This window comes from Rhinolophus sinicus, linkage group LG14, assembly GCF_036562045.2.
Source record: "Rhinolophus sinicus isolate RSC01 linkage group LG14, ASM3656204v1, whole genome shotgun sequence".
NCBI lineage: Eukaryota > Metazoa > Chordata > Mammalia > Chiroptera > Rhinolophidae > Rhinolophus > Rhinolophus sinicus.
In genome coordinates this window covers 47,849,920-47,866,184 of record NC_133763.1, presented here as the reverse complement: position 1 = coordinate 47,866,184, position 16,265 = coordinate 47,849,920, and the positions used below count along the sequence as shown (strand labels likewise).

Sequence of the window (16,265 nt, the reverse complement as noted above, 5' to 3'; positions counted from 1 at the left end):
CCTCCAATCAAAAAGGTGAACACTTAGGATTTTAAAATAATGAAGCTCGTATTCACAAATCAAAGGTGCTCCAGTCATGTGCCAGTCAAGGGCCAGGGGAGAAACCCTTCTCCTTTTCGCCTTGCTGTTCCTTCCCTGGCCCACGGGCCTACACGTACCTCTGTCCTGTGGCCAACCACTGTTTTGAAGCAGTGCTGGGTATCAAGATCCCACCATTTTACCATGGTGTCTTTCCCACTGAAAGAAGAAAGAGAGGGGGAAAAAATATTAGGAAGAATCACTAACCAGGGAGATAAAGTCTCATTTGGTACCTTAAAAAGATAACATACCGCGAGAATGTCTAATGCTACTATTCTCCCTGACCTTTCTTTTAGAAAGCAAAGGTCCTGAACTCTCTCCATGGTTCTTCTTAGGTTGAAAAATAAAATGTTTCACCTGTAAGCACCAGAATAACTTTGACTTCAGAGTGAGAAAGAACACAGAACTTGACCTGTCGCCATCATGTCCATCATCAAAGCACCAGCATTCTCTCACACCGTCTAACACAGAAACTTCTCAGACCTCTCCTGGTCCGTCTCCCATGTCCACCTCGTCCCTATGTCCTCTTTTGGGTCGTTGAGGCTTGTCCTTTCATTTCTGTACCTAAACCTGAATTTCAGTCCTACTGCCTGAATTATTTTAAGAGCTTCTCATCTGGTCTCTTTGTCTACTCCTGTTCCCTCACCGGTTCCATTACACTACTGTCAGATAGTCTCAACATTCTGAGTTCACACTGTCAGATAATGTCAATTTTCTGAGTTCACACTGTCAGATAATGTCAATTTTCTGAGTTCACACTGTCAGATAATGTCAATTTTCTGAGTTCACACTGTCAGATAATGTCAATTTTCTGAGTTCACACTGTCAGATAATGTCAATTTTCTGAGTTCACACTAGCTCAAGGTTCTCTACAGAATCAAAGTCGGGCTCTTCGGTACCATTCTCAAAATGTCCCACAAACCATTTCTTAGTCTCCTACCAATGGGCTCTGCTCTCCCTTCTCAATGCCCCTTCCCTGCTTCTTCATTTATGTAAACCTAACGCAATCCTCCTTCATGACCAAAGTGGAAGCAAACAACAAAAACCATTGTTCAAGTCTTTCCTACGTAATCGTACCTCATGATGTTAGTCCCTTTCCTACGTATTCCCTACATTATAATGTGTATATCTGAGTGGAACTGTAGAGTCATTCTCACAGAATCTGTGTCATCCGAACAAGACACAATTCTGTCCCTGCATCCTGTCCCCAGGAACAAATCTCCCGCTGGCACAGCATTAGCGTTTCCTGCAGAACCTGACTGATTACCCTGGTCCTTCTGGTTACTGCCCAGCAAACCTTAGGATCCCAAACTTTTCTGGGTGGCCATTACTTCGGAATGATAATTATTATATTAGGTTGAACCATAAGAAATTGCTGAAATATGGCCTATCATTTTTGACATACACAAACGGAAATTTCAAACGACTCAACCTACTAGGTGTTCAGGAAGGCCCAAATATGGAGCACATCTGCTCTCAAAAGGCGGGCTACATCAAACATGATACTCACTTCTCCCACTGCTTCGTATTCTGCTTTCCTGACTTTCTAAGGAACCAGAAACTGGACAACTCATTCTATAGAAGGCATGTCAGGAGGTTAAGGAACATGAAAAAGCTGATATCAGGGGAAACGAATGACAAATCAGAAAACGGAATATTAAAAATGCTATAAATAACTCTGGATAGCTTCCATGACAGTGTTTGGGAGGGGAGGGAAGGAGAGAGGAAAGCAGAGAGCAGAAGAGGAAACTAGCACGTGAGCTTGAGTATAGTGGGGAGAAATGAGTAAGGAATGAAGCAAATGCCCTTTAAAACCCTCCCCGACGAATCCACCTAGAAAAGAAATGGAAACAAAACTGTTACTTCTTTACCTACTAACTAGCAGATTCTTTTCTCGTAAAAACAATGCTTGTGTGACGGCGTCCTTGTGTCCCTTTAGACGATAGAGGCCACTTTCATTGATCACATCCCACACAATAATATCTGTGTCCTAAAGGGATCATATAATACAGAAGATTTTCTTTACCACATAAGGCCTAACTTGACAAACAATAGAATATAATATTTTTATTACAAATTTGACAGACACATGTTCCTTGGAGAAAATCTGAAAAGTGTACAGAAAAGTACAGAAGAGATAAACACCAGTTAATTCTGTCATCCAGATATAATCACCATACATATCTTGTTCTATAATGTCCCAGTCGTTATATATACATCCAGATCCAGGTTGATATTTTCCTATTCAAAAACTGAGACGATGCTATTCAGATCATTTTAAAACCCTCCCCCCTTTTCTTCATTTAATGTATTTCAATTTTTCTATGTCCTCCCAGGTTATTCTCATTTTCAATGGTCATATAATAATCAGTCCTAAGGATACACTGTAATTTATTTAATTTCTTTTTTCTATTTTAGCCATTTATGTACTTTCCAATTTTCTATTATATATATCTGGAAATGAACATTCTTGGACATAAATCTTTGTATATATCTCAGAATAAACACTAAAAAGGAAAATTCTTGGGTTAAAAGGTATTTCTATTTTTAAAGTTTGCAATTCACACCATCAAGGTGATGTCCAAAAAGACGACACCCATCTATAGGTCCAGCAGGGTATGTATGACAAGGCAAGTTTGCTCGTCCGCTCAGCTCTGGGTATTACCAGTTTCTCAAACACCACTGCCAATTTCACAAGTTCAAAATGCTGTCTCAATATTTATTTGATGTTCATTTCTGAATGCCCGTGAGGAATTCTATCTAAGCTATATGGCAATTACTGGCCTTCTGTGCCTCTTTTGCACTGCCAGGTAATGTCTTTCATCTACCTTTGGGTTGCTTACTTGATTGTAAGTTTTTTAAAGATGAATGATAGTAATCCTTCTTTTTGATATTGAACATATTAAATATTTTCCCTTTTTATTGTCCTTTAACTTGTTTTTCCCCCATTTTATTGAGAAATAATTGACATACATGACTGTAAGTTTCAAGCATACAGCATGATGGTTTGATGTACATACATTGTGAAATGATTACCATCTTCTCACACAGATACAATAAGAAGAAAAAAAGGAAAAAAAATTTTCTTTTTGTGATGAGCACTCTTAGGATTTACTCTCTTAACTTTTCTTATATATTTTTTCATGTGCAAGTGTTTTAAATTTAAGTATTCAAATCTATTGACCTTTTTTCCTTTATAGTTTCTGTCTTTGCTGATATGCTTGAAGTACTTTTCCACCTTGATATCAGGTAAGTTTTTATTTACATTATCTTCTGGTTTACTTACAATATCACTCTCTAATTTTAAGTGTAATCTGTGGCTCATTTTGGTATATGGCATGAGGTAAAGCTTTAACTTAATTTAAAACTTCTTCCCACATAGTTAGCTAATAGTCTAAGTACCATTTTGTAAGTAATCCATCATTTTTCTACTCATCAGAAATATCATCTCTAAAATATACTGATTAAGAAACTGGAAGTGGATTTGTTTCTGGGACTCTCATTAATGGGTTACAATAATCTATCTGACTATTTTGTTTTGATACCAGATAAATAGAACGTGTCTTAAATTATGACTTCAAAATGCACTTTAATATCTGATACTTCTTAAAAAATTCTAACTCTGAAAACATAAAATTGAAACCCTCCTTTATTATTCTTCTTTACCAAAATTCTGGTGTTTTTTTATTCATTTGTTTTTCCATACAGGCTTTTAAATTATTTGATCATGATCTAAAAAGAAATAGCAAAAAAACCTTTGGGATATTATTTAAATTGCTTTTAATATATAGATTAATTAGCATCTTTTCAATACTTTGTCTTCCCATTCAAGAACATGGTTTGTGTCTCTATTCAAGTTGTCCATTAACATTCTTCAGTAAAGTTTCATAGTATTTTTCTGTCTATTACTTAACACGCTCTTGTAAATGGAATCTTTTACATTGTATTTTCTGATGACTTTGATACAGGAAAGCCAAACTCAGTAGCAAAGCATTATCACTTTGTCTCTCCTTTCCCAGTCTGTTTTATCCCCTTGTGTTCCGGTTGGGTAGCGAGTCCACAATGATGCTATGTAGCAATCATCATGGGCGGCATCATGGTGTTCCTACATTTAACAGGCTTTCATCAGAGAACACGACAGGAAAACAGAATGAGACTCCCAATGCAGACCCATCCTTCTCACTCTATTTCTACCATCTGTACGGTTTTGTACGCCAAGCGTCCATTGTTTCACCCAACACTTTTTTGAACATCCCACTTACGCACTGGCCTTACACTCCTTTACTAGATCAAAAAGTCTGAGCGCCCGACTTAAGGTCTCACCTTGGACCCAGATGCCAGTCTGCCTCCCAGCTGATCATACTTCAAGGAAGTGATGGCTGCTTTGTGTCCGTTGAAGGTCACATTTCCTTCCCCACTCAGGAGACTGAAGATTCGGATTGACCCATCCTCATAACCAACAGCTAAGTGCAGCCCATCTGGGGAGGGGCACAAACAAGTGACTTCTTGTTTAAGCCCCTTAAGGATGACGATCTGAAATCAGAAGAATCAAAAACAATGGAGAGAACTTGTCTTGTCATCCAGGGAAAAGTGTGGGAATAACCTCACAAGAAACTCTGCAATCCACATCAAGTTCTTTAACGTGGGGATTATTATTTGTCCTGGGCAATGAAACAGTCAAGAAAAGGGAAAATCATTTTTTCCAGAACCTCTACAGTAGCATGATACATGCAAAACTTTCCCAGGCTCTGGAATACATACTAAGTCCTCATAAGTATCCTATGTCAACACCAAATGATTTTCCATAAAGGGTTATAAACACATTCTTGCTTTAACTGAGCCCCATCTTAGAAGAAAGCAACCTCCATGGCACCAGAGTGCTACCTTGGTTTATTCCCCAGGGGACTCTGGGTGACAACAAGGGTCAAAGTATTAACCTCTTGGAAATCACATAGTGAGTGGACAAGACCAAAATGCCTGTGTTTGCTGTGGCAGAAGTGGTAGGCTTAGGGAAACTAGAGTTACACAACGTATCAAAGCCTAGTTTAACAACCCAGTGCCCTCATCTGTGTAAGTGAAAAAAAGATTCATTCAACATAGCATACCACTAGCACAACACAGAGTACTATGCCTTTTGAAATGCCTAGTCTTTTTCATCTGGTTGTGAGGGCAAGTAGAAGAACTTGAAAAATAGGGAAGAATGTCGGGCATAATGATTGCAAATAATTACCTGTAAATATCACTACAAATAGGTACCTAAGAGGTAAGCGCCTATTTGGTTGTGGTTTTCAGAATTTAGTGTAGAGCACAACAGAAGCTGGTGTTTGGCTCTCTAGTCCCAAAGACAAAAGATGTCTTTTATGGGGGCACACGCTTAGACGATCTGTGCATGATAAATGGAGCTTTCCCACCTCTGCCTCTCCATCCTCACATACCCACAAATCAGTATCAACCCGGATGATTCCTGGCTTACCTTCTCTCCTTTTCTTAAGTCCCAGATGAAAACATGTTCACAGGCTGGTACTGCCACATAGCGTCCTTTTTCACCACGAAGTGTCACAAAGACGATATTGCCTTTCTGGCTGCCGATAAGGCCAAAGACAGCACTGGCAACGTAGCGTAGGTACTGCTTGGTGAGCCCCATGCTGTCACGCCTGGAACCACGCGAGGCAGCTGCACATGCAAACAAAGAAAACTCAGATCTTCAGGTACCTTGGTTCTGCTAGGCCAGCGAACACCAACTGTTTACCATGTGGTTAAAAGCATACAGCTTGTGGCTTCTTAGCCTTTGTTTACTCTGAATAAACCACTGACACAAAATACTGGAACATCTTCATTTTTAACTCACTGCTGATTCAACATGTAACCCCTCATTCATCAAGTGGCAAATTGGTCACATTGTCATGTCTCTCACAAATATCTGCCCTGTGGCTTCAGGGTAGCCACACAGTTAGCTTCTGCCCATGCAACCACCGTCTAAGTTTTGACACTGGGATTGGCAGCCTGAGACTGAAAATATTTATCAACAAACGTTTATTACAAGCCTACTCATTAGACAGGTGCTGTTCTAGAAGCTAGAAGTGTGGTGTTGAGTAAAACAAAACCCTTGACTTTCTAGCACAGAGGTTCTCAAACCCTAGTAAATGCCCAAATCACCTGAGGGCTTATGAAAACAGATCTCTGGGAACCACCTCCACCTCCCCTCCCCAAGTGCCCATTTCCAATTCAGTAGGTCTGGGTTGGGGCCCAAGATTTGTCTTTTCTAACAAGTTCGCAAGTGAGCTGCCGCCACGGTCGTCCCTTGCTTTGAGAGCTACCGTCCTAGTATAGGCAGGTCTGTCCTTGATTTCTAAATCAGGGCAGCCACGTCCCCTTGGCACAGGAAACATGGGACAGCAACGTGGCCCGCCATTTTTAAAAGACGCCATAGTTCCCGCACTAAATCAAATTCACTGAAAACACTGGTTATGGATAAAAGAGACAACAGGTGAAGGAGACAAAAAGTTACGCCTGCCTGCTTTGGTATGGAAGAGTGAAAAGTATGCCCCCAAACACCCATGCAACTTAAGAAACAGAAGAATACTAAACAGAAGTGACAGCCTTTTTTTGGAGCTTTTTTTTGTCGTTCACATGTTTCATTTAACTCTTCGGTGTCTCTTTCTGTTAAAATCTGTTTTAGTCTACTTAAACAGAAAAATATTCAATGTCAACTCTGCTCACATTTTCTTTTAATCACATACTGGCCTCCTTTTTCTTTTCATAGGAACCAACATAAAGCCAGTTAATCAAGGAAAGGTGATATTAACGTGGTGATCAGGACCTTAGGCGAGGCCATATGATCAATTCTTCCCCAAGTGGCACCTTCTCCCGGCTTCACTATAGCGGTTCCTCATGGTCGTCCTCGGCCCTCTTCCAACTCTTCCCACAGTATTTTCCTTGGAGACGACAGACAGCCTGCCTTGACCCAGGGACCATCACACCTCTATTTCCAGTCACACCCACAGACATGAATAATTAGATATCCATACAAATACCTTATAGCATCATGTTTAACATGTCTGACACCAAACCTACCTTGCTTTCTGAACACCTCTTATTTTTTTCTGACTCTAAGACACACAAACTTAGCCATGTGGGCTCAAGACCCTGTGGTAACCTTGGGCCCGTTAATAAAAAATATTATAGCAGCCAAGACTTAAAGAGTGCTTACAACTGACGCTTCTTGACTTATTTACTAAGGGGTGACGTCCCAATAAACCCATCAGAAGTTGAAAATATTGTACATTGAAAATGCATTTAATACACCTAAGTTACCGAACATCACAGCTTAGCCTAGCCTACCTTAAATATGCTCAGAACACATTAGCCTACAGTTGGGCAAAATCAACTAACAGAATGAACACACTGCAGCATATCAGTAGTTCACCCCCATGATTGTGTAACTGGGAGCTGTGGCTCAATGCCATGGCCCAGCATCACGAGAGTATCTTACCACATATCGCCAGCTCAGGAAAAGATCACAATTCAAAACTTTGTGGGGTTTCTACAGAATGCGTATCTCTTTCTCACCAGGGTAAGCAGAAGAATAGTGAGTCGGGACCGGCTATATATGGTAACTGGTATATTAAATGTATGTAATTGAGTAAACATGCAATTGAGTTACACACCGCAACTTAGTTAATTAAATGGGTTCATATACGTAAAGCACTTAGAAAAGAATCCAGTATATTGTAAAGTGTATAAAAACAATTCTTCACAATAACCTTACAAGGTAGGTACTATTCTTATCCCTGTTTTATAGACTAGGAAACTAGGCACCGAGATGTGAGACAGCTAACCCAAAGATGTTTAGCTTTAAGTGCCAACGCCAGTTTCCCATCCCGTCAGCCCAACTCCAAAATTTCTTCTTTTAACCACGAAGCTAAACTGCTTCTCTCTGCCTCCCTCCACTCGTTCCTCCGAAACGTCCACCTAGGTAACCGCCGGTTTCTCTAAAGCAGGATCTTCTCTCTTTCCACTTTCTGTTCCAGCGCTTTATGTCTGGGTTCCTGGACTAGTTTTCCGTCTAACACCTCCGCCTCCACGTTTTGTATTCTTTTCATTTACAGTGATAATACTACCTGACTCATCTCTTCACGCGCGCTGTCCCTATGCCAAAGCCCTGGAAAGGGCCACGTTGTTTGCCGTGTCCAAGGACTCATCTACCCCTCCTTGTTTCTCGCAGAACCTCTCTCGTCAGGCTGGTGGGCTTCCCTCCTTGTCCTGCCACCTCCCCTGCTTCCCCTTACCTGTCCCCTGGTGACAAGCACGCTCCTTTTGAGGCCCACTTCCTTCGGGGCTAGTCCAATTCTTGCAGCCTTTCCATTGCCTCGATCCTTACGCTGTCTTCCCTACACGTTGGCAGTGATCACTTGTGGCTCATGGGCCCAGATCTCAGCGCCTTTTGGAGAGAGCGCACGACCTCGCCTGCCTCCGCGCCCCTGCCATCCTGCTTGGTAACGCACAGCCCCCCAAAACATGCTGCTGTGATGCACTGAAGACGAGGCTGGGACGAGGCAACAGACCAGACGTCCCTAAGCCGAGGCTTCGAGTCAGGAGAGGAGGCTGCACTGCCGGAGCATCCTCGGGCGAGATGGTGCACGCGCGGGGTCAGGCAGCCGTGCACCGCACGCGCCATCCCCGGGTGTGTGCCGGCGGCGGGGCGCACCATCGCCAGGTTTCCCTCCACCCCAGCGACCCGCCCCAAATCCCTCCGCCTCATCGGCTGCTGACACCCCGGGGGCCCCGGCCAGGACCAGGCAAACCCGAGCAGCGAAGCAGAAGCGTGAGCCCGCGGAGCACCTACAGCACTCACCTCAGCCTCCACGAGGATCCAGGCCGCTGGGCCCCGCCCACGGGACCCACCCCTTCCGGGTCCGCTCCGGGACCCTCTTCCGCCCGACGTTCCCTGTGCCTTCCAGGAGGAAGTGACGTACGGGCCGCGCGCGCTCTGATTGGCGAGCGCCGGCGGGGAGCGGAAGTCTGCGTCTCACAGCCCCCAGCTGCTGCCGCTGGTCGCTCCGGCTTCCCGGGGTTTTGGCTCGATTTCCTCGCCGAGCTTCCAGAAGGGTTGTCGGGGGATGCCGCTCCACCGCGTTCTACGAGGAGCTTAGCCCGCTCCGCCTGCCGCCCGGATGGAAGCCCCCGAGTGCTGTGAGAGGCGGGGCCGAGGCCGGGAGGGAGGGCGGAGCCGAGCGGGCCGGGGGCGCGGCGGGAGGCGCACGGGACCCGGGGAGGGCGGGCGGGCCGTTCTGGCGCTCGTCTGGGAGATCGAGCCCGCCGCTGCTCCCCCAGCCCTGCGCTGGGTTTCTCTCGTCCGAGGCGCCGTCGGGGACGAGTCACGAGCAGAGAGGGGGTAGGCAGAGCCGGGCACAGACCGTGGGGAGGCGCGTGCCCAGGCGCGCAGGTGAAGCAGGGCGGCGGGAGCCCTGCTGGTGCAGCCCGAGTCCGGGCTGTGTGGCCGCGGGGAGAACGGGGCGATCCGCGAACCGAGAGCAGCTGGAGTCAGGGCTGGGTGGGCGCCGAACCCAGGATGCTGAGCTGCCTGGAGCCCCCAGTCCCGGGAGTGACATTGATCCGGCTTTGTGTTTCCGCTCCCTGGACGCGGGAGGGGAAGTGACCGGAGCTGACGCCTGCTCGCTCGGCAGTCGAGGCTCGGGCGCGCTGTTGCCAGGTGGGAATCAGCTTTTCTCTCTCGCAGCTCTGTCCGCTTTCACTCCCGGGCGGCATAGACGTGTTGAGAAATGAGTCCTGCTGTCTGTCTGTAGCTGTGGACAGTTAAAGCTAACGTGCAGCGACACACAAGAAGCGAGCCTCTGTGTTTGCTTGTCGAGCAAGATCGCTGTAGCCAGCCTCGAAATTAGACTTTCATCTGCATTATCTGCTTTTCTGCAGACGTTTCTTGAGTTTTGAAGACAGGCTCAGCGAATCCCGTAGTCAAGACATTTGCAATAGTGGAGAATGCGTATGATGAGCTTGCAGACAGACGTAGCCGTGCTAAGTGTCCCGACGCAAGGTTACCGTGGGTTGGATGGAGTAGAAGGAAGGAAATTGTGTCAAACAACTATTATTTCAGTAAGCTTGATAGGGAAGGGAACGCTTGGGTAGGTTTGGATGGTTAATATCTCCTCGAGGTGATGTGCATTCTATTATTACAGGGGGAAAATGTGTGCTTCAGTACAAACCCGAATAGTCTAGAAAATATCTAGATGACACCCCTTGGTCTATCTGATTCTAAGAAAGCTATTTCACAGCTGTGTAAACTGTGGATAATTAATGTCAATACTAAATAATTTTTTGTCTGGAGACGTGCAAATTATGTCCTTAGCGGTTCAGTGGAAGTTTTACTTTCTTGTACATTCATTTCAATTTCCTGATCTATTAAGGTACCCAATGTTGAGATTCCTTTTATCTGCCATTTGCCTGGTTCTCCTGTGAGTTAAATAAAATCTTGAATACGTGTTCATTTTTATATTGAATGAATCGTGATTTTACCTTTTAAAAAAATCTTTTAACGTTATTAAGCATTACGGGAAGGGACTACCACAAGTGGGAAAATAATTCTAATAAAAGTTTGTGTTAAGAGGAACTGCGATTGAGTGCTAAGATAATGCATCTCATAAAATCCCCAATGCATACACCTTCAGGAGTATAACCCTGGATTCTTATTTGAGCTTCAAATTGCTCAGTGTATTAATACTTGTAATTGAAAATAGTAAATTTCTTTTAATATGAAGGAAGTATTACTAACACTGTTACAGCTTGTGCTTTGAATGGCTTTGAATGATATTGTTTGACCTTGGTCATTAACACAGTTTAGAAATATTTTTGTGTTTATTGTGTTAAATACTGTGTTTATTGTTGACATGTTTGGCCCCTTGTGTTTGTTTTCCCATCTAAATAATTTTTTTTTAAATGTCATTCTTTCCGTTTCCGTGGAATGACTCTAAAATATAATAGATTTGACTTTGAGATGGGTTTTGTATGCAAATATCTGATGTATCTTGAAGTTTTAAATATTGAAACACAAAGACATAAAGCATGGTAAACCTGTATGTAATATATGCAAAAACAGTGAAATAGAGCAGGTCAAAAATGGAGGTTAAAAGGGTGGAGTCGCTGTCTCTTTATAATTTTGTCCAGTCTTGTCTAATCAATGTAAGCATTTTGAAGAACAAGTAAACAGCTTTAAAGTTCTTGTTTTCAAATTAAGAATGATGCCATTTTCTTTTTCTCCAGACAACAATCAGGGTTTTTCTTTGAGACAGTTGTGATCCAAGGTGTTCTGCCTGATTCTGCCCAGTCTTAATGAAAATCTAATCCCTTAGCCAATGCATTTACTCGTATGAAGTACTATTTAGAGAACTCCTTAAACTAGAAGATGACAAGATTTGTTTTTGTAAAACATGAGGACTTAAAAGATTTGAGAAAAAAGACAAGCTAGTATGTAATTAGAACGATTTGCGCTCATTATGCCTTTGAATTATAGAGTATACTGTGAAGTGGGTTCTCTTTTGTCTTTAGGTCCTCATCGAGGAAGGTATCTCTTGTGATTCTCAAGGGGTCTGTGACCCCAAGTATGTTAATTTAAAAAAAACACACAAAAAAACAAGAAACAAAAGACACTGTTCCTTAAGAATCAGGGATCAGATTTTCCTGCCTTGCTTGGTTTTGCGGCTCCATTTGCTCTATTGCCAAGGTATGTGTGTTAGGGGAGAGGGAGATTTAAATCTCTTTTTAGTGAGAAAAATAAATTTCTGTTTAGAGATGGAAAAGAATTCACCTTTTGTTAACTGTCGTGACGCTTCCCATAGAGTGCCATTAAACTCTGCCCCACAATAAGAGCTCTGAACATTACTTATTATTCATTTAACACCCGGTATCTTGTGGGTCACAATGGTTTTTAAGATCTGGGAAGAAGATCCAACAAACTGTACTGACAAGATGTGACTGGAGATACAGGAGAACCACTCGTATGTATTGTCAACGAAGATAATTGAGTTTCAGGGAGGGAATAATCAATAGTAAATGGAGCTATAAGTTGATTAGCTCTTGGATGTGACATTTGGGGAGTTATTTTTGACCTTGAAAGAGCAGTTTTGGTGTTATAGAGGTGGAAGCAAAACTGCAGTAGGTTGAGTAAATGGAAGAACAGGAAGGAGAGCTGCAAAACAAATTACTCTTAAAAAGTTAAGTGGTGAAAAGAGTTTACTTGGTCTTCTGAAGAAGAGATGGGGTAGGAACATTTTTGAGACTAAGAAGACTGATGGGAAGGAGCGGTCAGTGTGTGGTGAAGGGAGAGTGGGTGACACCCCATTCTCTTAGAGAACTAGTCAAGTGGAAAATGAGTGTCGTTTCCATTTGTCCTTCGTCAGCTTGTCCAGTTCAAGTCTGAATATTTGTAAACGTATCTACAGCCTTGTGGTTGCCTCTAGTTTCAAAGGCCGACTGGACTAACTAAACACCAACTTCCAGATAAAGTTAGTTTCTTTGTTTCAAAATAGTTTCGAAGGCGTACATAGTATCAAACAAGAATAATCTCATACAGTTTTATCATGGTGTAATCTACAAGGCCTGTCTGAAATTGTTACATAAATGATCACATTTCCTACCACACAGTGTTGGTACAGGAATTAACATATTGTGTCAGATGCGCGGTTCATTCCAATTAGTATCTCTCCAATTAGCATCTTGTGTCTTCAGCAAGAAACACCAAGGAGTTCGGTGTAAAAGGGGATGCTTGTTCTCCTTGACTCTTAACAAATGTTAGGATCATACAGAGAAATTTCTCAGGAAGTCCACACGGCTGCCTGTGTTCCCTGGTCGTCTCTCATGGTCAGTGTTACCGGCGATCTTCAACTCCCCAAACCCTCTCATCAGTTCTTAGTCCCATTACTCAGCCTCTCAGTAGCATTGACCCCTAGCAGACCCTTCCAGATTGTTTCTTCTTGAGTCACTTTTTTCACTTGGCTCTTAGGCTCCCGTACTTTCCTGGTGTTCCTTCCATGCTTATCAATCCTTCTCTATTTCATTTTTTGACTTGCCCTCTTTGCAACTTCTAAATTCTGCCTTCGGACTCGGTCCTTGGATCGCTTACCTCAGTTTGCATTTTGTCTCAGTGATCTTGTCAGGTTCCCATAGCTTTAAATACCATCCATATGATGAGACTTCCAATTTTTAGCTTTAGCCTGAGCTTTACTCTGAGCTCCAGCCTCATATAGCCAAGTGTATGTTTAACATAAATAGTTGGCTACATCAAGGCCATCTCAAACGTAGTACAAGCAAAAACATACCACTCCACCCCACAACCCACTCGTCTTCCCCTTCTCTGCAAATATCTTTACCATCTACTCAATTGCGCAAGCAAGAAACCTAGGAGCCATCTTTGATTCTGCCCTTTTCCCTCAGCCTTCGTATTCATTTAGCGTTTTGTTGCCTCTACCTTTCAAATATATTCCAAATCTAACCATTTCTCACCAGCTGCATCACCATCTCACCTAGATTACTGCAATCACTTTCTGCTGGTCTCTGCTTTTCCTCTTGCCCAGCCCTCAATTTCACTGTAGCTTCAGAGTACTCTTTGCAGGTCGTGTCAAGTTATTAGTTCTATCAAGATCCTTCCCTAGCTTCCCCTCCTGTTTACAGCACGGTCTAAACTTCTTATTGTGGCGTACACACTGCATCGCTTGGCCTTTCCCTCCCTCACCAACCTCCTCATCTTCCCACCACTCGTTACCTCGCTCGTTCTCCTGTAGCAGCCCGACCTCCTGGCTCTTCCTGGAAGAGACCAAGTTCCTCCCTGCCCTTTTGGCCTTGGCACTTGCTATTTCCTTTGCCCAAAACACCCTCCAGAGCTTCACATGGCCTGCTCTGCACTGAATTAGCTCTCTACTCAGATTATCACCCTTTCTCATAATACTCCTTGCCTCCGGTCATCCTGTTAGATACCCACTTGCTGCTTCGTTTAGCACCTCTTCTCCAGGAAGCATAAGCTCGGTAAGGGCAGGGACTTGCTCTGTCGTATACCTGGCACACTAAAGATGCTGACAAAGATTTATCAAATGAACGAATCTACCATTTTACTGAAGCTGTCTGACGTATTGGCACATTAAGTATCCTTTTCTCGTGTTAGTTAAATTTCCCCTGACCTCTCTGCAGTACTTGACACTGTGTGTTTTTCTATCACCGTGTGCTTCTAATTTCTACATTTCTGTACAACCAGTCTCCTATGTGAGTGTCTCATACGCCATATCCTACGAATTGTCAAGTCCTGTGAATTCTCCCTTTTATTGTCTCTCAGATCTATGGCTTCTCCATGTCCTTCTCCACTTGGTTCAAGCCTTTATTATCTCTTACTACTTGATGGCAGTAATCTCCCTGCTTCTCATTTGGTCTTACTCCACAATCCTCCGTATTATTAGACCGAACTCTTTCCATTGTATGTATTTTTTCTCTTTGTATCTCTTGCACCACCTAGCACTTTTCTTTTCTCCAGTAGCAGACATTCGATGGGTGTGGAATGAATAGTCCTGTGTTTCTGGAAAGTAGAACTAGTGGGCCATGTGATTATTTTAATGGCTGTAGTTCTCTGAAAAGAATCTGTGCTTAAATAATCCCCCTTTCTTCCTGTTGTAGAAAAGCTAGGAACTTTTTGAAGAGAAAGAAACAAAATGAGCAGTTCTTTGTTTTGCATTGATTTTTATGGACTCTTTACGAGCCCTTTGCAGTGGAGTTTTGTTATTTGCTCTAATAGAAGTGAAGTAGTAGTTGTTCTCTATTAAAACAGCTCTTTCTTTTCTCTCCAGCTAAGGTCTCCGGTGAATGCTGAACTGCTCAGGAATTTGGGGAAAGATCAGCTGAAGTCCCCAGTCCATGGATCCCTTGGGTGCACCCTCCCAGTTTGTGGATGTGGATATACTGCCCAGCTGGGGCGACTCGTGTGAAGATGAATTAAATGCCTCCAATACTGCAGCTGAAACTCTTCAGAAAGACACGATCCGATCGCCTTTCCTTTATAATAAGGATATCAATGCAAAAGTGGTCCTTTGGTAATTTATTGATTAAATTGTATCATGATATGATCATGCCTTCTCATGAGGTCTTCTAAATTCTGTTTTCTCAGAATCTCTTCGAAACGTTTTTGTAGACCCTAGCATGGTTGAAATACTGTTTTGCATATACATAACAGCTTTATTGAGGTATAATTGGCACACAGTAAACTGCACCTAGTTAACGTGTCCAGTTTGGTGAGTTGTGACATATGTATATACCCATGAACCGATCACCACAAATCAAGATAGTCTATAATATATTTATCACCTCCCCGAAAGTTTTTTTTGTGTCCCTTTGTAATCCATCCCTCCTGCCCCCCCATCTCCACATCCCCAAGCAGCCATTGAATCTTCTGTCACTATAGATTAGTTTGCATTTTCTAGAGTTTCGTGTAAATGAAATCATATTCTTTTTTGTCTGGCCTCTTTCATTCATGATAATTATTTGAAAGTTCATCTCTTTTGTTGCATGTAGTAGTCGTAGTAGTAACATTACTCTTTTATAAAAAGCTTTATTGAGATACAATTCACCAATTTAAAGTCAGTGGCTTTTAGTGTAACCATCACCACAATCAATTTTAGAACATTTTTGTCAACCCAAAGTTCTGTACCCATTAGCACTCCCCATCCCCCCCTCCCCGCCACACACACGCACACACACACACACACAGTCTCTCAGCTCCAACCAACCACTAATCAATCTACAGTTTTTCTATTTGGAATCGCCTATTATGGCCATTTCATATCAATGGAATCAGCTGTGACTTACCATAAAGTTTTTAAGATTTATCCGTGTTGTATGTGTGAGCACTTCATTCCTTTTTATGACCAAATAATGTTTCATTGTATGGATAGACCACATGTCGTCTCTCAGTTATTAGTTGATGGACATTTGGGTTGTTTCTGCTTTTTGGCCATTGTGCGTAATGCTGCTATGTCTAAACTCTTTAAATCCACCACTTCCAGCTCCATGAGCATTCTGTAAATGAAAGAAATAGGACAGCAGCCAAGGAATAACCTGGTTTTGTGAATTTCGGGGTTGTAGTGATTGCACTGAGGATCGAAGATGCCAGATGAGCCTTTCTGAGTCAGGAACTA

General features: G+C 42.9%; 2 protein-coding genes across 6 annotated transcripts in view; one reads left to right on the top strand and one right to left on the bottom strand.

Moving 5' to 3' along the window:
- The window catches only part of WDR3 (WD repeat domain 3), a 28,688-nt gene extending 19,627 nt beyond the window's left edge, over positions 1-9,061 (bottom strand). The window contains exons 1-5 of the mRNA XM_019730598.2: positions 8,933-9,061; positions 5,552-5,751; positions 4,402-4,611; positions 1,950-2,068; positions 159-237 (exon numbers count right to left, since the gene is read on the bottom strand). Of these exons, the coding sequence (XP_019586157.2) occupies positions 159-237; positions 1,950-2,068; positions 4,402-4,611; positions 5,552-5,722 (579 nt within the window). The 5' untranslated portion in view covers positions 5,723-5,751; positions 8,933-9,061. The remainder of the gene's footprint in view (positions 1-158; positions 238-1,949; positions 2,069-4,401; positions 4,612-5,551; positions 5,752-8,932) is intronic.
- A 13-nt stretch (positions 9,062-9,074) lies between these two features.
- The window catches only part of GDAP2 (ganglioside induced differentiation associated protein 2), a 65,720-nt gene continuing 58,529 nt past the window's right edge, over positions 9,075-16,265 (top strand). The window contains exons 1-3 of one of the 5 annotated variants that reach the window (XM_074318971.1): positions 9,114-9,270; positions 10,012-10,191; positions 14,922-15,164. In XM_074318971.1, the coding sequence (XP_074175072.1) occupies positions 14,989-15,164 (176 nt within the window). In that variant the 5' untranslated portion in view covers positions 9,114-9,270; positions 10,012-10,191; positions 14,922-14,988. Of the gene's footprint in view, positions 9,271-9,329; positions 9,791-10,011; positions 10,192-14,921; positions 15,165-16,265 lie in introns of those variants that run through there. The other 4 variants (XM_019730599.2, XM_074318973.1, XM_019730600.2 and 1 more) reach the window with 4 other exon arrangements.